The sequence below is a fragment of the Xenopus laevis genome, chromosome 8L, assembly GCF_017654675.1.
Source record: "Xenopus laevis strain J_2021 chromosome 8L, Xenopus_laevis_v10.1, whole genome shotgun sequence".
Lineage (NCBI taxonomy): Eukaryota > Metazoa > Chordata > Amphibia > Anura > Pipidae > Xenopus > Xenopus laevis.
Genome location: NC_054385.1, coordinates 49,776,581 through 49,803,492, shown reverse-complemented (window position 1 = coordinate 49,803,492; position 26,912 = coordinate 49,776,581). Strand labels below are relative to the sequence as shown.

General features: G+C 39.2%; 2 protein-coding genes across 8 annotated transcripts in view; both read right to left on the bottom strand.

Moving 5' to 3' along the window:
• Window positions 1-18,286, bottom strand: part of mtmr1.L (myotubularin related protein 1 L homeolog) — a 43,500-nt gene extending 25,214 nt beyond the window's left edge. The window contains exons 1-5 of one of the 4 annotated variants that reach the window (XM_018229903.2): window positions 17,875-18,286; window positions 13,283-13,388; window positions 10,476-10,499; window positions 4,007-4,057; window positions 390-465 (exon numbers count right to left, since the gene is read on the bottom strand). In XM_018229903.2, coding sequence (XP_018085392.1) covers window positions 390-465; window positions 4,007-4,057; window positions 10,476-10,499; window positions 13,283-13,388; window positions 17,875-18,026 — 409 coding nt within the window. In that variant the 5' untranslated portion in view covers window positions 18,027-18,286. The remainder of the gene's footprint in view (window positions 1-389; window positions 466-4,006; window positions 4,058-10,475; window positions 10,500-13,282; window positions 13,389-17,874) is intronic. The other 3 variants (XM_018229905.2, XM_018229904.2, XM_018229906.2) reach the window with 3 other exon arrangements.
• Window positions 18,287-24,940: 6,654 nt separating this feature from the next.
• mtm1.L (myotubularin 1 L homeolog) overlaps window positions 24,941-26,912 on the bottom strand; it is a 41,554-nt gene continuing 39,582 nt past the window's right edge. For all 4 annotated transcript variants that reach the window (XM_018229898.2, XM_018229901.2, XM_018229900.2 and 1 more), the window contains 2 exons: window positions 26,233-26,409; window positions 24,941-25,754 (listed from right to left, as the gene is read on the bottom strand). In XM_018229898.2, the coding sequence (XP_018085387.1) occupies window positions 25,587-25,754; window positions 26,233-26,409 (345 nt within the window). In that variant the 3' untranslated portion in view covers window positions 24,941-25,586. The remainder of the gene's footprint in view (window positions 25,755-26,232; window positions 26,410-26,912) is intronic.

Below are 26,912 nucleotides of genomic sequence, written 5' to 3'. Positions count from 1 at the left end.
AGCATCGCATCTGTATGGCTAGTTCCAACATCAACTGTTGCACAATTTCAATGTTCCTTGTCTGGACATGTAGTGCATTACCTACTGTAATACAATGGACAATATAGTCTTTTCCACAAATATTAAAGACCCTCTTTGTTTTTTTTTACCATTGCAGAACCGGGGGCAAAGTATTACTGTTAGTGAGCTGTCATACACAGTGCATGGAAACTTTAATCTCATTAGCTACAATGAAGTGCAGAAGGTGCTTTCTCCAGTCAAGCTATGTATTGCACACAGACCCTTTCTGGAGACTGCAGCAACCTCGTAGGGCACACAACTCATTAGTGAGTCACAGCGCTTTCAGTGTGGGACAAGATTGCCTTACGGATGAAGATATTTGTTCTCACCAATTGCCTTGATAGACTCGCCAGGAAATAGTGGTGCCTCTTCCATCTGTGCCAGCTTATTTCCATCTCTCAGGGCCTGGCAAATGACAAAAGGCAAGAAATAAATCCAGTTTCCCATCTGTGCATTTCTGGCACTAAGTCAAACTCTTATTCCCATAGTTACTTGAAGAAAAACAATGTTGTCTTAGCTATCTGCATCTGTTTTGCTGCAGCGAAGCAAAACTAAGTTCTAAGTCAGTAGATGGCTTATTTTCAGCCTCCCTGATGCAATCATAATCAGTTTATTTCAGCATTCCTAATTGCTATGGAAAAAAACACTGTCATACCAGGTGCACGGAGCCCTAAGTATTGACTACATTGTTCAATGTCTTAAATTTATGCAAAAGCCACTCCTTGAACCTCCCATTCCTAGTGAAGGTAGCATTTACTGGCTGCCTGTTTAAAAGCAACCTGATTGGTTGTAATGGAGTTTTTTTTAAACTCCCATTAAACTCCCATGAACTGGAAATTCAACCAATTGAAATTTATTTAAAAAAAAAAAAAATCTAATATTTTTCATCTCGGGTGAATATGATCGACCTGAAAACTCAAATCGAATTTAATTCGAATTTTAAAAACTTAATTCGAAATTTTTTTCTACGAAAAAAATGAATGTCAATAAGGCTGCAAACAACTCCAAATTGATCCCAGGATCTCTCCCTTTGACTTAAACAGCAATTTGGCAGGTTCTAGGTGGCGAATAGTCGAATTCGAGTTCTTAAAGGGCCAGAGTACGATAAATCTCAAAAATCTAATTTTTTTTTAAAAAAAACTCCCTAGTCAAATTTGACAGTTTTGACCATAAAAAAAAAACACAACTCATTTTATATAAGAATTAGAATTTTCAATTCGACCCTTAATGCTATCTTACAGATTTTGTTTCAACACCCAAATTATGCCAGCAAGTTAGTGCTTAGGGCAATGGCACACAGGGCACTTTGAAGCCCATGGAAATCAAGCAGCCAGCTGGCCAACAAAACGCCCAAAATACCTACCCATAGACTAACATTTGGCAGCTGTGCCTTGTACACATATGCCATAGCAGCTGTTGGAAAGTTATAGTTATGCCTGGCTAAACGGACATACGTCTCTGGTTTGCTGCAAGAAGACCTGAGTTAGCACCTACAGTTTTGCATCATATCCTAAGAGTGTGGAAGTCCAACAGGCCAATTAGCAGTGGGTACAAAATGGGATGGTCAGATGTTTTCATGAAAGCATTTAATTGATATCACACAGGAAAATGTGGGTTCAGTGTGTGTATTAGCATAGTGTCATTTAATATGCCACTCCAACTCAAAGAACAGTTTGCCCTTGTGATGCATCATAGATGCTTGTGTATTACATTAGGGGGTATAGAAACACTTTGAGACAACGCTGCAAAAGGAAGCGCAATCTGTGTGGCAAATGACATAAGGATGAATATGAAACAACACAAAATGAGGTGGGTTCATCAAAGTCACATGTTTTCTGTATTTAACAGTTTAAATTAGCCTTCCCTTTCTGACTGGTTGGAAACCCGCCCACCTTTACTTTGATGAATCAGCCCCTGCAGACACAATACAAACAGATAACTAAACTGAATGGCAGACAAAATACTTATACTGCAATTAGTAACAAAGATGTGTAAGCTTTAAATGAAACCTGTACAGTTAGAAACTATATATTTATAAAATAAAACCAGACCACGACACAATTAAATTCTGCCATTTTCTATCCACTTGTATGGGAAAATTTATCAAAGGACAAACTTTTTTCATTTTTGATAAATATGTCCCCATAAATCACATACATGTGAAGAGAGCAGCGGAATTTCATTCTCACAAGGTCAAGTTTCACTCTGTGATCAATATGTAACTAATAATTACACAACTGCAACCTGGCACTAGCTTAGCCCTTTCATTGTTTTTGCAGGACATCTGGATGCAGACTGACAGGAGGGCAACACCGACAAGTTGTCCATGGAACAGATAAGAAACAGCACCCTTCTTATTTCTTTTCATATCTCTCACCCTATCCAGCCTGCTAGCACCGATACAGACTAGTGATATGCGGGCCAGCTCGAAACCTGTGGTACCCAGATCCGGCTTTCGAATCAAATCTTCGGGTCACAGGTGGGTTTGGGTTGAGTGGATCCTTCCGCTCTCCCCATGCGCAACACTGCCGGCTTCAGGCTCCTCAATTTATAGACTCACCCTGCCCCGTACCTTTCGTGATGTCACTGCAGGGCGGGTGCAGGTCTTTAAAAAGTGGAGCCGTGCCGGGTTGGGCGAGCGCAGGTTAGGGTTGAGTGCGGGTCCCACGAGACTAATACAGACATTAGGGTTGTAATAACAACTGGAGTTGCCCCTTAGAAAATTTAAAGCCAATGACTGTTTAAAGGAGAATTCAACCCCTTTGGCGCTAAAATCCCTCCCCTGTGTTTTACCCAAGACACAACTGTGCCAAACAACCAGGACAATGGCACTTTAAATGACTCGTCCAGGAGTATAAGCACTTGCCACAGGGAATGGAACCAGGGCCAGAGGTTCAATATTGGGTAGATATTTAAGGAACAGGTCAGTGTAAAAATAAAAACTGGGTAAAAATAGATAGCATGTGCAAAGTAAAAACTGTTTCTTATATAGTTAGTTAGCCAAAAATGTAATGTATAAAGACTGGAATGACTGGATGTCTAACATAACAGAACATAGGCCAACTTCCTGCTTTTCAACTCTTTAACTGAGTTAAGGCGGCCATACACGGGCTGATAAAAGCTGCCGACAGACCGAGTCGGCAGCTTATCGGGCCGTGTATGGGGCCCCCCTGACGGGCTTCACAGATCGAGATCTGGCCGAAAGTCGGCCAGATCTCGATCGGATGGGACTAAAAATCCCGTCGTATCGTGGCCGCATCAGTTCGTTGCGATCCGAACCGCTCGTTACAATTTGTTAGGATCCGATCGTGCCCACGATCGGATCAGCCCGATATTGTCCACCTCAAGGTGGGCATATTGGGGACAGATCCCCTCGTTTGGCGACATCGCCAAACGAGCGGATCTCTCCGTGTATGGCCACCTTTAGTCAGTGACTTGCAGGTAGCCACATGGGACGTAACAGTTCAGTGAATTTTCAATTGATCCTTAGCATTCAGCTCAGATTCAAAAGCAACAGTTATGACCCATGTGGGCCCCCTCAAGTCGCTGATTAGTTACTGCCTGGTAACCAATCAGTGGATACCAAGAGAGCTGAAAAGCAGGAAGTAGTGTTCTGGCTATTATGTTAGACATCCAGTCACTCCAGCCGTTATACATTACATTTTTGGCTAACTATATTAGAAACATTTTTTATTTTGCACAGCCTATTTACCCAGTTTGTATTTTTATACTGAACAATTTAATTAAGCAGTTGAATCACTTCCTATTTACAGCTGGTATAACAGGAACCTGCAGATTTTTTTCTTGCTTTCTCAGGTCAACATCTCCACCTCTGCTATATTTATCTAAACAAACAAGTCAAGCTACTGTGACACGGGCTAGTCGCTAGACGCATGCACTAATTTTAGCTGAAACAGACAAGAGAGGGAAAAAAAGAACTTGCCACCTGCTCAGTCTCCGACTCAGAAAGAAAGCCATTGTGCTCATCCTGCATCTCCTGCACAGCCAGACGCAGCGAGGGACAAAAACAGAGGCAACAAGAGAGAAATAATCATGCACACAACAATACAAAGCACATGGAATACACAATTTAAAGAGACAGTAAAAACTTTCACTTTCTCAAAGGCATTTTCATTGAATACGAAGACTTTTCTTTAAAGGAAATAATTTTTTTGTGAAGAAATTGCATGCAGTTGGTGAAGTGAAAATAAAGAATGCCTCCAGAAGTTTGGTTATCATGCATGGGCTAGGCTCTACATCCTTAAAATTTGAGTTGAGTATACAGCAATCTACAATTGCCTGTTTATTTCAGTTTTCTCTTGCGCCGATGTGTTATGTAGCCGGACTATGTGGACGTGTGCTTTATGGAGTTCATGTTTTTTATAGAATACTATACAATTAGAGCTGTATGTAAAACAGATAAACTTCGAGGGCGTGTTGAGAATTTCTCTATTTAAATGGGAAAGTGTCACCTTTAAAGGGATTCTGTCATCATTTTTATGGTGTAGTTTTTATTTCTAAATTACACTGTTTACACTTAATTCACTCTACCATGTACAATTTCATTCCTAACCAACAAGTGTATCTTTTTAGTTATAATATTGGTGTCTAGGCAGCCTTAGGTCATTTTGTGTAGTAGTAAGTTGTCAGCACAACGATTGTCGGATTAAATGAAGGCAGTGCACGTCACTTCAATGGCCACCTTCCATTGGAATCATCATAGGTAGAAGAAATTTGAAACAGCACCACCATATTTTTCTTATTTCTTAAAAGCCTTTAATTGTGCCTAGGGGCAGCACAGCAACGTTTCAGGCCTTTTATCAAGCTTTTTTTTTTTTTTAGCCTTAGGTCATTTTGCCTGGTCATGTGCTTTCAGAAAGAGCCAGCACTTTAGGATGGAACTGCTTTCAGACAGGCTATTGTTTCTCCTACTCAATGTAACTGAAGGAGTCACATGTGGGACATGGATTTTTACTATTGAGTGCTATTCTTACTGTTATCTGGTTACCTTCCCATTGTTCTGATGATGGGTTGCTGGAGGGGAGGGGGGGAAGGTGACATTAACAATCCAACTTGCAGTGCAGCAGTAAAGAGTGACTGAAGTTTATCAAAGCACAAGTCACATAACTGGGGGCACTTGGGAAATTAACAGTATGTCTAGCCCCATGTCAAATTTCAAAATTAAATATAGAAAAATTAATTGATGCATTTTGAAAAAAAACTTTATTTACACTATTTAAGTCATCTAAATCGTTTCCTTCAGTCTTGGAATTGACAGTCACGGCAAGCAGGCAGCTGCCATTTTGTGGACACTTATTAAGGCAAGCCATCTTCCCAAAATCTTGTTTATGTGCCAGAATGGGGCCCTTGTGCCCATGCCCATACCCAGGCAACACAATTAGAGAGTAAGAAGGGAGGGGGAATGTGGCCAGTGCAGTGACAGCTAAGAAGTGCAGAATGGAAAGTGAAAGGAATTGCATGGCCCACCTCTATGCCTAAGGCATAAAGGAGAGGAAGGTAACATACGATTGCCAGCTGAGATTTTTAAATAAATTTGTAAAGGGTATGGGTGCTTTATTAAAAAAAAGAAGAAAAAAAAAAGAATTTGGGTCTCATGTTTAATTTGAAACTAAATGTATGTCTGGGTGAGAGGTCCCATTTAATTACCTCCGTGGGGATGTGCAACAAGGAGCCCATGGGTGCCTGCATTTTTTTTTGGTCTTGTTTTTTTTGCAGATATTTTTATTTGATATTGTCCAGACCAAACCATTCACTGACATGGAATATTTTTTTTTTTTAATTAATTTAATTAATCCTTTGTTCTTTAGAAGCTTTGCCAGATAAAAATTCTTGAGTTTCCAAATAAAATGCATGCATGTCATTCTTTATTTAAAGCAGAGCGCGGGTGTAAAAATGAAATACTGGAATAAAAATGCAAAACAAATAAATCTGCAAGCATTTAACAGAAAGTGTGTACTGTCTTTTTAAAAACAAGCAATTAAATTGCATATGGAAAAGACCTGAGGAAAAACACATGCAAGAAATAAGATGGCATAAAACAGAGATAATTGTGCACAGCTGAAGATGCTGCAAAACAAATGCTAAAACAAAAAATGTGTTAACATCCAATTACTCAGATAAGTACAATGGAACATTGCAAACCAAACTGGCCTTTCCAAAGATAGTCATATACAGTCTGACATGGTTCCCTATGCGACCATTGGCGCACAGATGTACAGATAGTAGGAGGGGTCATAAATGGTATTGATTTTATATTGTTCCGATCATTTGGGCAGACACTATACTGATCTAAGCACAGGGGTGTAACTACAGAGGAAGCAGACCCTGCAGCTGCAGGGAAGCCCAGGAGGTATCAGGGCCCCATGATGCAATAATTAATGAGCAATTTTATAATATATTGTTAAAACATGGCAACCTCTGGATATTTTTGTGGCCCTAAAAGCGATTTGATGCAGAGCCCAGTAACATCTAGTTATACCACTGTCTACGCAGTCACATGACAAAGTGGCCATACACTAATAGAACTGCTTGTTTGGCGTGGTCGCCAAACGAGCGGATCTTAATGGAAAACTATACTCCCAAAATGAATACTTGAGCAACAGATTTAAATTAAGTGGCATATTAAAGAATCTTATCAAACTGGAATATATATTTAAGTAAATCTTGCCCTTTTATATCTCTTGCTTTGAACCACCATTTTGTGATGGTCTGTGTGCTGCCTCAAGAGACCTGACTAGAAATACTACAACTCTAACAAGAAGATATGAGGAAGCAAAAGACAGAACTCTGTCGATTGGCTCATGTGACTTAACACGTATGGTTTGTTTGGGTGCACAGTGAATCATACGATACCAGGGGGCTGCCCTTATTTTTTAAAATGGCAATTTTTTATTTAGGATCAACCAATGGCACATACTACTAAAAAAAGTATATAAAAGTATATAAAATAAGCATATTATGAAAATGGTTTATTTACATGAAGCAGGGTTTTACATATGAGCTGTTTTATGCAATATCTTTTTATAGAGACCTACATTGTTCGAGGGGCATAGTTTTCCTTTAACCCGATATGCCCACTAACTGCACAGCGATGTCGGGTTAATCCGAACGGTCGGATTACAATGATGCAAATGAGTGCAAACTGGATTGAAGAAAAAAAAAAAAGTCAAACTTGCCTGATCAATATCGGCCCGATATTTTGCCTGATATTGATTGTGGGGGGATCCGTCGGAAGCCCCCACACACGGGCAGATAAACTGCTGAATCGGTCTAAAGGACTGATATCGGCGGCTTTAATCTGCCCATGTACGGCCACCGAATCAGCCTGGAGGATGCAGGATTTTGGCACTGAAATACTGGCATACTGCTCAGGTTTCTGTGTCAAAATCATCTGCATGTTCCTGCAACCAGGCCAAGGCAATGGATCTGGATGCAAACAAGGTAAGGGGCCGAGTCCAGTGCTGGGGCTGATTCTCAGCTCTGTGTGACACTAGCCTTAGGCTAATGCCAAAATCCGCTGTGCTCCTGCACCCTGGCCGTCACAGTGGCCCTAATGCTGGGAGTGTGGGACAACAGGTTCCCTCTAATTTTTGTAATTGTGTGTTTGAGACTGCATAAATGCTGTTCATACTTACCCAATGCTTTCTATGTAACATCGGGATATCCTAAGAAGCTGCATGCTTGGAGGGCCAAGGAAATATTTGGGGACCAATATTGCAGAAGCAGCTTTATTCAAAGCACAACCAACATGCAGTTTGGCAAACATCATGCATAGACGTTAAACAAACACATTTTCTTCTAAAATTCCATTTATTAAGGGTATAAAACCAGTCTGGCAGAATGTTTGTAAAAACATTTATTAATTTAAATAAGATCTCCTTTGTGATGCTGGTAAAACCAAACAGACCAGGTGATGCTTAGTAATACCCGAAAAAAACTCAATGTGTAGTGTAAGCATTTAACCATTGATACAGTTTTAATAGTTTGCATCGAGTCTTTATTTTCTATTTCTCCCTGTGTTTTAATGTTAGGTTGTATCTAGCAACTAGAAAGCAGATAGAAGTTAATGTTATTATTGTTATGATTATTTTCTTCATTAATTCATTTTCCTTATGTCCCAGTCTATTATTCAAACGACTGCCTAGTTGCTAGTAAGTGGCATCCCAACAACTGATAACAGTTTTTACTATATGATTGGTCTGATGAATTAAAAGTTACATTATCCAAAACAAAAAATAAAGACCAATTACCAATAGTCTTAAAATACCGTAACAAAAGTTCATTTTAAAGGGAGAGACACTTGTCACAGGAATGTGTCCCTGTACCTTTAATGATATACCCAGAACTATTAGAACATTCTTGTTGAGACTCCCTGCAGTGCCTGTTATGGAAAGGGGTCCCAGAAGAACACAAACCCAGCTGACCTGGGGGACAGAGCAAAGTCCTGATAGGTTGGGTAACTGTTTAAAGGAACAGTAACATAAAAAGTGTTTTAAAGTAATAAAAATATAATGCAGTGTTGCTCTGCATTGTAAAACTGGTGTGTTTGCTTCAGAAACACTACTATTGTTTATATAAATAAGCTGCTCTGTAGCAATGGGGGCAGCTATTCAAAGGAGAAAATGCTCAGGTTACACAGCAGACAGCACATAAGCTCTGTAGAACAAAATGGTGTTATCTGTTATCCACTATTTAACCTGTGCATATAGCCTTTTTTCAATTTCCATCATTGCTACACAGCAGCTTGTTTATATGAACTATAGTAATGTGTCTGAAGCAAACACGTCAGTTTTACCAGTGCAGGGCAACAGTACATGATATTTTCATTACTATAAAACGCTTTCACTTTTTGGTGTTACTGTTCCTTTAAGTTGTCCTCAGCCTGTCAGAACCTGGCTCTGACTTCATTCACAGAGGCTGTGGAGAGGAACGGGGACACAACAGAAATTCTAGTTAGCACTAGGTCGCTTATTAAGGGCACAGTGAAACATTCCTGCTAAATGCAATTTCAAATTACTTTCAATTATTACCTGTGAAGCAGAATAACACATTTAATGTATAAAGGATAATAACAATACATAAAACAAGGAAAGAGGTTATATATTAGGTACTGATATATTGCTAAAAGCCATCTACAAGGATATTCAACAAGACCAAGTGTTCCTGATAAATTACAGCTCCTAATAAACCAGAGTGTAACCAGGGGTCATGTGATTGAATGAGAAACAGGACAGTTCTCATAAAATCCAGAAATGGTGAGTAAAACTATGTTCTTGTTTAAGTTACTGGATGGAAACTGTAGTCCGTGTGCATTAGGCTTCCGATGTGGTAAAATAAACACATTTATCTAGAATTTTTAGAGAAGCATTAAGAGGTAAATATATCCCCCTTTTTGACATGAACTCATTCAGTTGTGACTATGCAAAAAAGGTGCACGAACACGGACCTTGCCGAAATACATACAACTTTTTCCAGACATAACTGATTGCACAAACTGAAAGAAAACCAGGATAATCTTATGAACGACTTTACAAACCCCTTTAGGCTCAGAGTGTACATTGAATACTCTGGTCTCATGAATCAGGAAGAATTCAGTAATTTCATAAACATCAAAAAAGAAAAGCATATTTTATTACAATTAAGTACAAGTTGGTAATCTATAGCTAAGGGCAATGAGGCATTGAGGCGCATTGGAATTACAATGCATAAGTCAGAAAAATTCTTAAACGTGTGATAATGTGGGATTTCTCACAGGCTTACAAGCTTTTACAGATAAATCCGCAGCAATTTTTAATAAGTCGCAATGGAAAGGCATTTGGTTTTTTTGCCTGCAACTTCATGTGTGACGTGGTACTAAGGGTACCAGGATTGGTGCTGATTCATTGCACAGAGCATGTGCAGTGAATCAGCAGAAAAGAAGATGGGAAACTACTGGGGCATCTTTGGAGACACAGATCTTTACTGCTTAAGGGCTATGGTTGCCTTGGGTTGGTACAGAAGCCCAAAACAATGTACAACATTTCTAGCTACTTCTTTATTCAGGCTTTAGTTCTCCTTTAAGAAGAATGGCAAAGTAGTACAACCCACAAACACTTCACAAAGAAAAAACGACACACAGCAGAATAAATAAAAGCAAAATGCAGACACACCTGTGTAGCTCTTTCACAAAGACAAAAAGCACAATGGAGGACTAAAATCAAAATCTCAAAAGTAAGTAAATAGACACAAAACTAAATAAAATAGATGTTCTTTAACCATATCAGATGCTTGGGCACAAACACATTTTAATCAGATTTTAAAAAGAGATTCTGATCACTGGCAACCTAGCAAAGACTTTTAACACAACACAGCAGACACAAACAGAGACCAACTTGCAGGAAGCCAAAATATCTTACCCTGAGATCAGGCCTCCTGTAAACCTGTTAAAATGCACAATATTATCAACAATGGTAAAACCTCTGTATATGATTTAGTTTTTACATGTGTTGGAGTTAATTAAACATGGTATATCTATGCAATTCACTGTATCTGCTCAATACCAAAGGGCAGGTAAGAAAATGTACAGTGTGTTTTTTTTTTGTTGTTTTTTTATTGAATTAACATTTCCTTAAAGCAATTTCATTTCACACTTGAGAAAGTGCATTAAAGGTCCGAAACACGTTGTGTCTAACAGTCTGAATAAACTCTAATAAATGCTGATATTTTGTATGTTCGGTACATCTATTTAAAGAGGATTGAAGCATTCACCGAAAGTTACAATTAGCTGTGCGCAGATTCTTCTACTTTTTTCAGATTTATCATGAAAATGTATTATTAGTTTCATCATACTGAAATAAGAAACTTTGTAAATACAAATAAATCAAATATTCTACATTGTTTCTGAAATAATCAAGTTTATATTCTCTATCCCTCTCAGCATCTGTTTCTCTTCATTCTGTCTTCATGCAGGTGTCAGATATATTGTATAGGGGGCTCCTTTCTTAGAAGATGTATTAGAGCTCATTCAAATAACTGATTCAAGTACAAACAAAATCTAACAAGATAACTGCATTTTGCACAAATCCTGCATGTAGAGAGACACAATGTCTGATGATGTCTGGTGAGCTTGGATACATCTTCTAGGCCAGGGCTGTCCAACTGGCGGCCCACGACCCACCCTTTGTGTAGCTCCCCCACATGAAAGTCTACCCGCTGTGTCTGTTTACCATGTGTAAACTTTAAAAGGTATCACTACAGAGATTAACTGGCCGCTGCATTGTTTAGACCTCAAATTCAGACTGTAATCCCCTGTATTGTTCACACATGTAATCCCCCCTGCATTGTTCACACCTGTAATCCCCCTGCATTGTTCACACCTGTAACACCTGTCACACCCCTAACGGTCAGTCCACATGAGGAAATTCGGGGAGATCGTCACTCTGAAAAAGAGGTGGTTTGTCGCTGGGGCGACTAATCTCCCTGAATCTGCTCGTGTGGACTGACCCTAAAGCCCTGTATTGTTCGCACCCGAGACCCAGACTGAAACTGCCCATATAGTTCACCTGATCACACTACAAACTACTGGAGGAGCACTAGCACTGTGTTACTGTATGTAGTACATCTTAGAGTGGTTCTGATAGGTTTCCGGTCTTCTACCCTATTCTGCCTCCCCTATGCTTCCTAGGTGTGCCATGCTCTGCCTGCCATATTCTCCTTGCGTGTGCCATACTCTGCCTGTGGAACATAAGCCTGGTATTTGTTCTGGGAGTTTGTTAGCATTTGAAAATTATTGTTAGTGGTCCCTAAGGTGTTTAATCATGTGCTGGGAGTGCTGTGTTATCCACAGGAGAGGAGAGGGTATATGGATTCAAGGGCATGTCTTAATATGACAACTTGTTTCACATATGCAGTGAGCACCAACCATCTCGGTTTTTTTTTTGTGTGTGTGCTACCACAATTAATGTGGACATTGTCTTGTGTTAACATGGGTGTGGTTTAAAAACAGGAAGTGGTCAACACTTGCTTCCATTTTCGGCCCTCCACCATGTAGGCCAGAAAAATTCCGGCCCTTGGTATCAAAAAAGTTGGACAGCACTGTTCTAGGCAAAAGAAGCCCCCCTATAAGATATATTTGATCTAACTGTCAATGAATATCTGACAACCAACTGCTGCATGAAGAGATAATGAAGAGAAACAAATGCTGAGAGAAGGATAGTGAATAAAAACGTAATTATTTCAGAAACTGTACAGAATATTTTATTGATTATATTTACTTATTTCAGTATGATGAAGCTTATATTACATTTTTTCCCTTACTTAGTCTGGGTACAGTCCATATATTTATGGTTTGTATCATATGACCTGCAAATTACTACACTGCCTTATTAACAAGTGGTATAATATAATTATATTCAGTGGGAAACCAACAACCATAAGAAATCTGCCATAATTGCAAGTTGCATTGCTACTGCCTAGTGCAGGATGAGTTTCTAAGATGCAAGAATCATACAGGCCAAACTGAATCTGCTGCTATATAGGCTGATATTACTTATGGAGTTATTGGTTATGAAATAGGTTTAAAACACGGATGTAGAACATATTTGTAGCAGAGCTGGCGGTATGAAACAAAGATATCTCTGCCTGTATCCTGGGTACCAGCATGGAAATTTCAATATTTCCATGCAGTTGGTTTAATAAATAAATGACTCCAGATAAATATTTACAGGTTTAAAATAAGAGTCCAGAGCAAACTTAAGAAGGGAAGCCAAGGATAAAAAACTTTAAATGTTGCCAAGTAAAATGCCCTGTGTGCAAAAAATGTCCTTCCACATAAGCAGCAGCCATAGAATAAACATTAAATAATTCCATGTTTATGAAGGGGCAGCGTGTTACATTCCACTAAAATGGATATAATATTCTGATAAAATCAGTATCTACCATTACAAGTACACTGAAAAAACATTGCACATTACAGCCAAAATTAATAATGTATTTTGCAGCAAATCAGCAGCACAGTGGATTTGTGGTTTGAAGTGTTTTATTGGATCACAGTGACACACAAACAACATTTTGGGCCTTGTAGGGCCCTTTATCGAGACAATATAGGGCCCTGTGAGGGCTGAATTAAAGTCTGTGTGTCCCTGTGAGGCAATAAAACAGCTTTTGGCACTTCACACCACACATTCAGGATGCCTTACACAAAGCCCTGTTAAAATTCACTTACTTTGTAATCTCTGGATACATTTTCTGAGGCAACAGGGCCTGAAATCTGGCTGGATATTGTAGCTGCAATTAGCTGCTTGCACCACTCCACATGTGATCCAGTAGGGCTGCAGGGAAGGGCAAAAACAATTAGTGGCAGAGAAATAGAGCGACGTATTTATAAACAATGGACAAATATTCACCTGGGCAGTAACCCATGGAAACCAATTGAATGTTTGCTTTCAGTGTTCAACCTGCCTGTAAAAAGCCAGTTACTATGGGTTACTGCCCAGGTGCAAATTTGCTCAGGTTTTGGTTGATTTACAAATGACTTTTGCCATGAAATACGCTGTTTTTTTTTTTACAACATACCTTTATATCTATGACCCTAAATGTTTAAATAAGGAACAAATACTAAAAAAAGATGGCCAGTTTTCCAAGGTGTCCTATAACTTCACAAATGAAGAACTCCAGTTGTTGTTGTACTACACCTTCGAGTTGAACATAAGATGAAGGTTTCATGGTGCAAAAACCTTGGGTGTTTTGGTAGCCACAACCTCAGGCTAAAACACAGGGCTGATTCTTGGCCTGCAGATAAATGCAGGCAGAGAAATCAGACCCAATGCTGGCATCCACATTCTCTTGTGACTTCAGAACATCAGAATATAAACAATAATAATATACCAACATGCTGCTGTTTTGTTTGCTCCAGCACTCACATTTTCTAACATTCAAATGAATTAGCATACTGTATACCAATAACTTGCTCTGACACAAATCTGTGTGAAGTTACCGCCAACATTTAACTGTTTTTTAACCATGAGGGATGCCTGAGATGTTCAGGCAAAATGACCATGCAGTGATGCTTTAGAAATGCCCTGGGTCTATGAAATCCTTTCAAAAGAGCGCTAGCCTGGAGAATAGTTATTAACTGAATTTACTAGGGAGTGTGCAACATACAGGCAGCAAATCTGGCTTTACTTGTCCTTTAAATAGCTAATTATTCAGCAGTCCATACACCACTGTCTATGAAAGTGACATCTGGCAATGCAATTCACAGGGTGTCAGCATGCAGTCAAATAATATGTGTGTTTAGTTAGTTATTGTATTGTGTGTCATTGTATTGTGTGGGCTATTATCTGGTCTGGAGAACCTTTTATTTCTGCATTAAGATCAGATTTGCTTCATTTTCTGACTACCATTCATAGTGAAAACAAAGCACTAAACAATGCACAGCTTTTGAGCTTCCTTACAAGAATTACAGCTACTCTGAAACGTAAGCAAGGGTTAAAATCAGGGGCATATAATACAGATTTTAAATTTTCCTTTTGCTGACAAAGAAAGATTATAAATTGCAGCCAGTTTTCCTTGGTCAATGAGCCAGGGTTTAGTAAAGAATGGAAAATAAGAAAAGCTAAGCAAACAGGTCAGAGAAATGCTTTTGCCAGTAAACTGCACATCATTGCTTCCCTGTTGCTTAAACAAACAGAAACATGTATTCTATTGCTTAAGAGTATCAAGCGTATCCTTGTCGGGAATAGATCGAAGCATGGGGGGGAAAAAATCCTAAATGCAGCCCTTTGTAAACCATTCAACCCTCCACCCAGTGTCTAGGGGCTCAGACAAGTCAGATTTTTGGATTGTGATTGTCAAAGATGCAAATATCAAATATGCCCCTAAATCTACACAAGAGACTGGGGCTCATTTATAAACACTGGGCAAATTTGCCCTTGGGCAGTTACCTATAGCAACCAATGAGCGGTTAGCTTTTTGAAACCAGCTGCAAGTAGAACAATGAATGCAGCAATCTGATTGGTTGCCATGGGTAACTGCCCATGGGCAAATTAGCCCATTGTTGATAAATAACCTCCATTGAGAATTCAAAGGTAGAGAGGGCTACTCCAGTGCACGTGCAACACAAAGGAGGACACCATTGCCAATAAGAGGATATATACAGAGTCTGTAGTGTTGCCACTTCAAGGGAGTCTCCAAAGCCTGTTCTTCGCATAATGAAATAAGTTGTCTATTTAAATCATTGTATAGCTACAGCTGCTTAGAACTATACTTTATCTGTAGATGTTGCTACTAAAAGAAGTGCTCTGCATTCCTGGCTCTGAACCCAAAAACCATGTAGTCAACACCAGCATACAGTTAATACCAGACTTTCCACAACTGATTTCTGCTACACTGTATCAAAACCAGAGCACGGAAAAAGATAAACAAATACTGTCCTGGATTGGAATTGTTTTCAAAAGGAACGTTAAAACTGTTGCAAATGTTTAAATTGTGTATATTTGAAAGTTGCTTTGATTAAATTATGCAAATACCAGTATTGAGTGAAAATAAGAACAGGTCCCGGCAGACAAAAAAACATTTTTTACAGGGTAACGATTTCCAAAATATTGTGTTCAAAATCATCTTGCTCTAAGTTTCAAAGTAGAGAAGAATGAAAAAAAAGACCCATTTACCAAGTTCAATCTTATGAAACTAGAAAATGTTATTTCTTAAAACAAACTCTCCACATATCTGCCTCTACATCAGGGGTGTCCAACCTTTTGGCTTCTCTGGGCCACATTGGAAAAAGAAAAATTGTCTGGGGCCACACATGAAATACACAAACACTTTTGATTTGTAAAATTAAAGAAAATACACAGAAAAGAACTACAATACCAGTTGGATTACAAGATGGAGCTATAAATTGGAATATGGGACACGTGGATATTAAACGGACCCCCCCTCCTCCCTACTCCATAGTTCACCACATTGTTACAACCTGGCATAGTGAGCCTTTTCCTAACAAGACGACAGACTGAGGCGGTTAATGTGTCTGGAGCACAAAGTGTTATTTCACTCTCGTTTTATCTGTACTTCCATACATTTATTTCTTAATTTCCCTTCTCTTCCTTTTCTCTCTCCTTCAAGCTGGGCCACATTCATATCCATCGTGGGGCCGCATGTTGGACACCCCTACTCTACATAATAAGTATTAACCTGATTTTTTTGTTTATATGCTTCAGACATTAACTGCAACAAGCTGAAATGTCTCCAACGTGTGTTTGCTTAACTTTTCTCTGCTGCAATAATAACAATTTGATGGGACTTGTAATGTTGTATCAGGAGTTTGGCCATTTTAGCATTATTCAAATTATTACATAGGGATGTAAGAGAATTTTGCCAATGAGCGCCATGCACTATATACACCAGCTGTAGACCCAGGTAATATTACAGACATTAATATTACTTAATATTCCCATTCTACACATTGTTTCCTGCTCATTTTTATTCATTCCACACAAAAAAATCTCTTGAGAAAACTACCCCTGAAATACTCTAAACAAAAGGTCTGGTATAACGAGACAATTCTGCATGTAAGTTATTGATAAATAAAAATATAAATATAATAAATAACCAAAATATCCAAAGAACCTTATGGGTTGTCTTCTGTTTATTTCTGTGTTCACAAAGAATAATTCAGCAGCTCTCCGGTTTGCAATCTCAGCAATCTGGTTGCTAGGGTCCAAATTACCTAGCAACTATGCATTGATTTGAATAAGAGACTGGAATATGAATAGCAGAGGGCCTGAATAGAAAGATAGGTAATAAAAAGTAGCAATGACAATAAATGTGCAGCCTTGCACAATATTGGCTTTTTTAGATAGGGTTAGTGGCCCCCCATTTGAAAGCTGGAAAGAGTCAGAAGAAGAAGGCAAATAAGTCAAGAACTATAAAAATAAAAAAAAATAATGAAGACCAAGTGGAAAGTTAACTTAAAGGTGAATCACCAATTTAAACAATACTGACAAATGATATGGGCTTAAAGTGCTCTGATCTGCTCATTTAGAGAGGTCATCTGATTTGGTTAGCCAGGTGGATGATGAAATTGGGCATATAAAGACCAGTCAAGAGAAGATTGCACAATCTAACAACATAGGGCCAATGTGGCCTTTACTGAGTGCATTGCCATGTGACATGTAAAGAAAACCATTCTATGAAGTCTATAACGTGGTAGGATCCCATTGAAAGCTATAGAAGCACACACCCCTTATAGAGAAGAGCCAGAGCCATGCTAATCTCTGGGGTGGTTAAATGTGCATTCCTAAGGTGGGTAGTAAAGCAGATAAATGCACACACACACACAGTAGAGTAGTACATGCAAAAGCCTACCATCCTCAGAGAACAAACGGAGTGCAGCAGGCAAACACACCAAGATATAGCCTTATATAGGGCAGCACAGCACCAATGATCCTATGTTGAGGCTACCATTACACACACAATCCTTTAGCAGGAATGCACAAAAGACAGTACATCCCAAGTAGATATATTGCATGACAAACACAGACACGTGAGTATAAGAGGAACACAGGTGAGCCTTGAGGGATGAGACACTGGCAGTTTTACTCTACCAGCTTCTGGGGATGAAGACAGAAGTCTCAGCATCTTCCCCCCAGCCGAGGTGGATGCTCCATGCCCAGGGATAGTAATGCAATGAAGCTGCATAGTAACATGATCTAGCTATATGCACCCACTTCCATTCCCCTCTGCGTTACCCATGATGCTCAGCCATGCAAGTCTTACCCCTCAGACTGAGAGCGGCTTCGTTACCATTTACTGTACCTGTCCAAAGTCTCTACGCTGGGTTGGCGAGAACTGGGCATGGGCAGAGAAGGGGGCGCGGACGGCCGTGGAGGCTTTCTGGCAGCAGCCGCCGCACCCGCAGCGCCTACACCCCCTCCAGGCGCAGTCTCCAGACCCGACAGTTTGTCCATGGGCTCTTCCTTTCCACCCCTCCCTCCTCTCCGGATACTCGGGCGGCTGCTGACCCCCCTTGTCCTGCTTATCGCACAGGAAAAGCCGGATTGCAGGCCGCTCTTCCTGCCGGCTTCCTGCACAAGAACAGAGGAGGGAGAGCCAGTGACTCACACAGCCGCCATGACTTTGGACTGTCAATCGGCCCTGCGCCCATCATGCACCGCGGCGGTACAGAAAGCTGCCGTGTCCCACAATGCACTGCTCCAATCCAGCGCTGAGGGGAGGATGGAGATTTGTGTGTGAATTGCGCAAAGTTTGCTTTGCGGGTTTTTTTTTATGGAAAACGTTTTGGGGAAGTGGTGACACTGGCGGGTGTAATAACAAGCGACCATTGCTTTATTGCTACCGCCTTGTCTGGCTCTTGCCTAATTACTGCTTTCCTTTCCTGCCGAAGATTTAAAAATAATAAAATGATGTCGGAACACGTGACACCTAATCACTAATCGTTGTACCGGCCTTCCAGGCAAGGGAGGGCTCGTCATGTTTCTTACAATTCCATTCAGTTTCCATTACACAGTACCACCCCCCACAATTGAAATCTTGTCTCTGTCAAGGAATATCCGTCCTTCATAAAATACTCAGTAAAGCCACTGGTGAAAGGTGGGACCCTGAGACTAGAGATGAGCTATAGGGTTGCCACCTTTTCTGGAAAAAAATACCAGCCTTCCGCTATATTTATCTTTTTACGCTATTAATAACACTGGGATCAGCCATCATTTTTACCAGCCAGGTGGCAACCTTAGATGCGCACCTGGAAAAAAACAACCCAAAACCAACCCAAGTTATCAAGCCCTGATTTTTTTTTTTTTTGAGTTACCAGATTTTGGGCTCCATCCCTGGTCCCCAGTCACTCTTGTAAACCAAATATACATAAAAGCACAAAGCTTCGCCAAGGGAGAGGACAATCCGTAATCAAGTAGGGTTGCCACCCGGCCGGTAAAATACCTGCCAAGGCCGGGGCCGGTATTACAAATTTACCGGCAATGTAACTGCCGGTAAATTTGTAATACGATCAAAAGGAGCCCTCGGCCTGCCCCCAATCCCCTGCAACTTACCTTTTCTTTTGCCTCTTCTAGCGTCCGTGGTGTCCGTGGCATGGCCCCGCCCCTTTTGACATCCCATCCCGCCCCTTTGAGGCCCCGCCCCCAGCAGCCGGTAATTTTTTTTATAAAAGGTGGCAACCCTATAATCAAGTAAACAAAGTTGTAGCAAGGCACTCTGAAGGTCACGCACAGATCAGACCAATAAGTAAAAATATGAATTTTTTTTCAATTATATAAACATATCACGCCTAACGCGTTTCGTGTCACTAGGACACTTAGTCATTTATGACTAATCCTATAGCATATGACTAAGTGTCCTAGTGACACAAAATGCGTTAGGTGTGAGAGGTTTATATAAATGGGATCTACCAGTAGGCCTTTAGCTGGTCATCAGTAGATCTCAAGACACTGTCAACAAACAGTTTGTCTAAATCACCCTCCTGCTTCATGCTTTTTATTCAGATATTTATGTTAAGGTTACATAAAAAAAATGGATGTTTAAACATAATATACATTTTCTCATAAATCAATATTTAAATAATATTTTCTATGGAACAGAATGCTAACAATGCTTTTATGGATGTAGATCATAATGGGACGACATCTCTAAAAGTAGACCCCGCATTAGTAAATTATGGGCACTCCTGTTGTAAACTGTTCTAAATTGATACATTTAGTTGATACAGGTTATCTTTGTCCCTGCTGAGCAAAATCCCTGAATTTCATTACAGGTAGCTGTTGGAATCAAAACAATAGTTGCTAATACTCCAGAGATGCTGCTGAGAAATCTATCAACTAAATGTTGCACCTGAATTACTGAGTTGACAGGCTCAAAACACCAGACATTAAACATTAAATTCGATTTTGAAAAACTGTAAAAAATAAAAAATGGAAAGTAATTGGGGAAAAAAAAGTCTAGTTCTGGGGAACACAGTCTTCAGAAAATGCTAACATTTTTGGGTGACGTTTTCCTTTACTTTTGGATGGAAGATGTGATGAACAGTCTATGAAAAACGCTGCATGAATGTGTCCATACTATTGACTTTTGCAAAAACAGTTTTTGCCTTCATACTAATTTCTTTTCAGAGAGTCACTAAAAATTTAGCCATGACTGTAGGATATGCTGAGAAAGCAACTCCTTGCCTGTAAAGAGTCCACTCAAGGGAGAAAGATACAAGAACAGTTGTTTCCACTTTCCAGCATTTTTTTTTCCTGTACAGTGAAATTCTAGCCTGTGGGAAAACCAGACAATTACATTGTGAAGTGACAACACAGATTAACTCCCTTCTGCTAGCTTGCTCTGACACAGAAGCTCAACAATAGACATCATGAAATATTGTGCATCTCGTGTATAATGCATCTGCAATGAAACTCTACAAAAAAGCAGGAGGTCATTTCTTTTATTTAACTTACCTTCAGGTAAGTGACTCAGTTCAAGATTAAATGAAACATTTTGTATTAAATGAAACAATTTGCTTTTGTACTTTCTGCTTCATATTCAGTCCTTTGTATGCTATAGACTTGTGTGCCTAAAGGGATTCCGCTCCTGTTTATCAACAGATTAAAAAGGTTGTTCACCTTTCAGTTAACTTTTAGGGGCTGATTCACTAAGCTCGAGTGAAGGATTCGAATGAAAAATACTTCGAATTTCGAAGTATTTTTTGGGTACTTCGACCATCGAATTGGTTAAATTCGTTCGAATTCGAACGAAATCGAACGAAAAATCGTTCGACTATTCGATAGTCGAAGTACTTCCCCTTTAAAAAAAACTTCGACCCCCTACTTCGGCAGCTAAAAGCTACCGAAGTCAATGTTAGCCTATGGGGAAGGTCCCCATAGGCTTGCCTGTGATTTTTTGATCGAAGGATTTTCCTTCGATCGTTGGATTAAAATCCTTCGAATCGTTCGATTCGAAGGATTTAATCGTTCGATCGAACGGAAAATCCTTCGATCGATCGATCGCAGGATTAGCGCTAAATCCTTCGACTTCGATATTCGAAGTCGAAGGATTTCAATCCGAGGGTCGAATTTCGAAGTATTTTTAACTTCGAAATTCGACCCTTAGTGAATCGGCCCCTCAGTCATAAAAGACAGAGAGTGATTCGCAATTGGTGTTCATTTTTTGTGAGTTGTTTAGCCTTTTATTCAGCAGCTCTCCATTGTGCAATTTCAGCAATCTGGTTGCTAGGATCCAAATTACCCTAGCAACCATGCATCAATTTGAATAAGAGACTGGAATATGAATAGGAGAGGGCCTTAATAGAAAGAGTAATAAATGCATCATTAACAATACATTTGTAGCTTTACAAAGCATTTGTTTTTTTTAGATGGGGATCAGTGACCCCATGTGAAAGCTGGAAATAGTCTGAAGAAAAAGGCAAATAATTAAAAAAACTATACAAAAATAATGAAGACAAATTGAAAGTTTGCTTAGAATTGGCCATTCTATAACATAATAAAAGTAAAGCACCCCCTGAAGGCAGAGATTCTTAACCAGGATAGGAAACCATGCTTAAGGGCAGAGACACACGCTCAGATTTGGGGAGATTATTCGCCCAGTGACAAATCTCCTCTTCTTCGGGCAACTAATCTCCCACAAACTGCCTCCCGCTGGCTAGACTGTAAATCGACAGCTGGGTGGCAATTGGTGCCCTTCGTTTTCCCTAAGTCGCCTCACGAGGAATCTTCGGGCGACTTCGGAAAACGAAGCGATCAGAGTGCCATCCGGCCGGCAATTTACATTGTAGCCAGCGAGAGGCAGTTCGGGGAGATTAGTCGCCCAAAAGAAGAGACGATATATCGCCGGGCCACTAAATCTCCTTGAATCTGAGTGTGTCTCTGCCCTTAAAAGGGATTTACTTTTATTTTATCCAAAGTTAGTTTAAAGGAGAAGGAAAGGTTAAAACTAAGTAAGCCTTATCAGAAAGGTCCATCTAAATATACCAGTAAACCCCCAAAGTAATGCTGCTCTGAGTCCTCTGTCAAAAGAAACACAGCATTTCTTTCCTTCTATTGTGTACACATGGGCTTCTGTATCAGACTTCCTGCCTTCAGCTTAAACCTCATTGCCCTGGGCAAGAGCATGCTCAGTTTGCTCCTCTTCCCCACTCCCCTCCCTTTTCTACTGTAATCTGAGCCCAGAGCAGGGAGAGACTCAGGCAGGAAGTGATGTCACACCATGTTAATACTGCAGCTCCTATCCTAAACAAACAGAGAGTTTCTAGAGCTTTTTACTCAGGTATGGTAAAACATTCTGCAGAATAAATATAGCATTCTAGCTTGCACTATTGCAGCTAATCTATTGGCAATAAAATGCCTCTGTAGCTTTCCTTCTCCTTTAAATGATCATATTTGTTTCAAACTAAAGTTTAGTCAGAGATTCAGTCACACACACTTGAAATCTTTTTTTTCTCTCTTTCTTTTGCTTAGCCTGGAAAGATGCTTACAATATGAGACAGCTCATCAAATATTTTGAAGCTCACAATAAATATTTGCTGCAAAGATTAAATCTGCTTTGCTATTAACCTGCACCTGTATGTTTAATACCAATTGCATCAGTCCCTACCCAAGTAGGTAATATAATCGAATTTTCAAACACTTGGATCAGTTTCATCAGGAGCCAATTAACCTGCCAGTGTGGTAAGGGGTATGTATGTTCCCAAATTATCATAATAAAAGTTAGAAAGCAGAGATTCATATTTAGACATATATGTGCATATCGGATGCTCAGTTCTATAATCCGGATGAACCATGCAAGCCACTGTTCAAATAATTCAAAGCACAGGCCGTGTGCGCTATTTACAGTTTTATTTCAGTTTATCATTATAGTTTTGTTTTCAAACAAAAGCAGTATACATCACTTTTTCACAAAATAAAGTTCTAGACAACCATTGGTGGATACGTTATACAAAGTATGTACTCCATAAGAAAGGCCATTTCCGTTCAGCCGTTTCTACTCTACATGCATAATGTGCTGTACCCATTGTTGTGAAAATATTTTAGTAAAATATAATATTTACTACTCGCTCCTGTAATTGTATTTATCCACTTTACATAGTGCTACAAGACTTATAAAGATATATTCCTTCAGGACTGAGCTTTTTTTCCTTTATTTTAAGGCACTTTTTTGCCTTTGATTAAAAAATAAATGCATTATACAGCTGCAAAATAAATATAGCCCAAATGTGAAGGGAAATCAATGTATTTATCTGCCCACTAAGCCCCCCCAACACATCTGTGTGAATGCAGGTTCTGACACTAGTATTAAGGCCAGTCAGACTAGTAGCTGTCTTGGGGCCTATTATTCAAGACTAAAGCATTTCAAGCAGTGAAAGAGGGTTACTAACAGTTTCACTTACAAAAAAAAAATGTTCTTACATTTTGTTCTGACTTTAAAAATACTGTTTGATTTAGCAGTCTATTGATTTCCACAATATTTTGCTACTGGGTTTTATGAATACAGACATTATATACAAAAGCTGCCTATGATAACTTTTCTATTGCATAATGACAAAGAATATGTTACTCTCTAAACTGTCATGTTTACAATAATTTACAAAATAACATTTTAACAATCCCTTCAAAAAGTTCAGTGAAATACAGTTAGACTGGGGAGGGACATATTCTTAGTCAACAATATGAATGACCTCTGGAACGTTATTCCAAACAAAAATGAAACCAGGATTTATCATCAGCAGACACAAGAAAATATGAGGACAAATTGTAAGGAAATGAGTTCGAATAACCAGAGTTTGCACAGAAGCAGGTTATGGTTGAAACATACGTAACCGTCATTTAATAAGAAAACTGTGACATTGATTTTCCTTAAAGGATAATTAAACCTTTAAAATAAGTGAATATAAAATTGACGAGGGTGCTATTCTAAGCACTTTTGTCATTTACATTCATTATTTATTTTCTTTTTATTCCATGATATTAAGGGATACATGTGCTGTTAATATGAATGAATTTTGTTCCAACAGCGCCACCTGCTGGTCAGTTTCTGACCAGTTTGACCACCAAGTAGTCAAGGAAGTTATCAGGTGAAAGAGAGAGGCTGATCTGATGTTCTTCTGCTTAGGAAAAATTTGAGGAAAGCTTCTAATTGTTTTCATCCGACTTGACGCCAGCGTTTCATCGCGTGGTGGTGCATCGGACCCAATTCGCCCATGTAGTTCTACCCTTAGTGCAAGTTGGGCAAAGGCAGGAACACAGATGATGCAGTGTTTGTACTTGTATATTACATCAGAAACCATTTCTTTATCTGGGTTTGTTCTGGTTCCTCAAACGAACTAAACTCACCAGAACGCACAAGCCTTTTTTTCAGGATTTTTTCAGGACACCATTTAATGTTAAAGAGGTTGTTCACCTTTAAATTAACTTTAAGTCTGATGTAAAGAGTGAGCCAATTTGCAATAGGGTTTCATCTTTTTTATTATTTTTAGTTTTTGAGTTATTTAGCTTTTTATTCTGCAGTTCTTCAGTTCAGTGCAATTTCAGCAATCTAGTGTCCAAAGTACCCTAGAAACCATGCACTGATTTAATTAAGAGACTGGAATAGAAAAGGGGAATAGAAACAGGAGTTATAAAAAAGTAGCAACAACAATACTTTTGTAGCCTTACAGCCCAGTTGTTTTTAGATGGGTTCAATGACCCAATTTGAAAGCTGGAGAGAGCCAGAGGAAGAAGGCAAAAAAGTAAAAAAAAATAAAGATGCTTAGAATTTGTTTTTTTAATTTTAGTATAACATACTAAAAGTTAATGTAAAGGTGAGCCATCCCTTTAACAATGTGGACATAACTTTATTAGACGAACAGCCCTGGCCAGTGAACTCATACATATGAGCAAAAGCGTGTCACTAAACTCCAACTTCAAATCCTCCTCTGCTCAAAAGACAGAAAGAGCAGGGTTATCTCCAAAAAATGGGAAATTAAATGTAAAGGCTAGATGTAAGAAAAAGGGACACTGCACGTAAGGGGGCTGAGTGTGAGCAGCACAAAAGATGCTACTATCAAGTACAACTATCAAGTACAACAGGACTCAGGTCTTCTGCTCCTGGAGAAACTGCTATTTTGTACAGAGGATGGCATAGGCATCAGACATGGTAATAAACACATTAAAGCAGCTTGCAGAGGTAAATCCAATCTGTTCATTGAACAGAGAACTTCTCCCTTACACTGAAACAGCAAGCAATTAATACAAGAAGCGTCTCTTCCACCAACTCTGAAGTCCAACATGATTGGGTGCAAAACCATGGCATCCTTCCTACATCTTGTTCTTCAAAAGGTCATTATTAGAAGAAAAAAAAAAAAAAAAAAGCAGATATTCCCGAATGTTAATACAATACTCTTAAGAAGGCACAATTCATTTCAACCAGGAGAAACAAAAAATTTTGTAGAAAAAAAATAAAGGAATCATTCAAAATGGCCTTTCAAAGAAATTGTGACTTTACATTATAAAGGACCCAGACTTTGATCAAAATGGTGTATGCACTTGGGGCATCATCTGTGATGGGGAAGAAGGAGAGTTGGTGGAGCTGTTCATCTTTGGTGAATTATTGATTTGGAGCTCCTCGAGTCTCCTGACGTAGTCATCTCTCAAAGCTAGCAACTCCATGTAACGCTGCTCCACAGGGTTCGGCTGCTACAAGAAATTAGAGAGACGGAGAGATAACAATGTGGTTTTGTATAACTATATAAAACAAATGACAAACTATCTTTGCACGCACATCAATTTTAAATCCCGTGATTTTAACTTTTCCCTCATTTTACATTGTTGTTTTGTGGTCCTACCTATATATTATGCATAATACATTTCCCTGGATTTTACACTGTATTTTAGGTCAACACACATCTTTAACATTAGTAAATACTTTATGGTTTGTTTAATCCAGACTGCATTTGAAGTATTACAAAATGATCTTCATTAGGGCCTGTGCTTTGCAACATGTGACACTCTGTTTAACTTCTTGGTCCACTGTTTAGAATGAGCAGAGATATGGCTGGATCCACAAAAGACATGCAGCAAGATGCCTGGCTAATAGCCCGCCCCCCATAAACATCTATATGTTATTCTCTCTCTGTGCAACAGATTCACAGAGACATGGACTTCACCAACTTACTTGCTGCCTGATCCTTGGATTCCATCTAATATAGTAATTCACCCAAAGTTCCAGGTGACGCATACTAGCAACAGGATATAATACCCGATTCAGCTCCTTGGTGTAGAAAGGATTTGTGTATTTTGATTTTTCACTGCTTATCAGAGACCACAAAGACTGTGTTTTTTCTCTCACTTTCTGGAGGGAAACAGAAAAGCAAAACCCTAATGTTGTGGGAGCAAGGCACATCATTTAATAATGTTTATCAAACATGGTTTTCTATTGTGTTAGGAATACAGGACATTAGCAGTGCTCCCTCATTACTGTCATATCAATAGTATAACATAAATACAGTATCCCCCATTGAGAAAGGGACGTCCAATTTGACATCCTCCAACTGTCGATGAATTAAAATTCCTAGCATTCTCTGCAAAGATGGGTGTTTAGATTGAGGCAATTGCAGGATGAACAGAAATCAACTGAGAGTTCTGTGACCAGTAGAAAAGATGGAGCACCCACAGGCTGATCATTAGTTTGGTGACATTTTATCATATACTTAAAATGAACAGTAGGAAATACTTACAGATATGCATCGCAGGGAGTATCAAAATAATGAGCGCAACACACTGTCAAAGCTGCCAACCACAAAGCATTACAAGAAATGTTACTATTACTACTAAACCCTGTTCTACGTGGTTAGT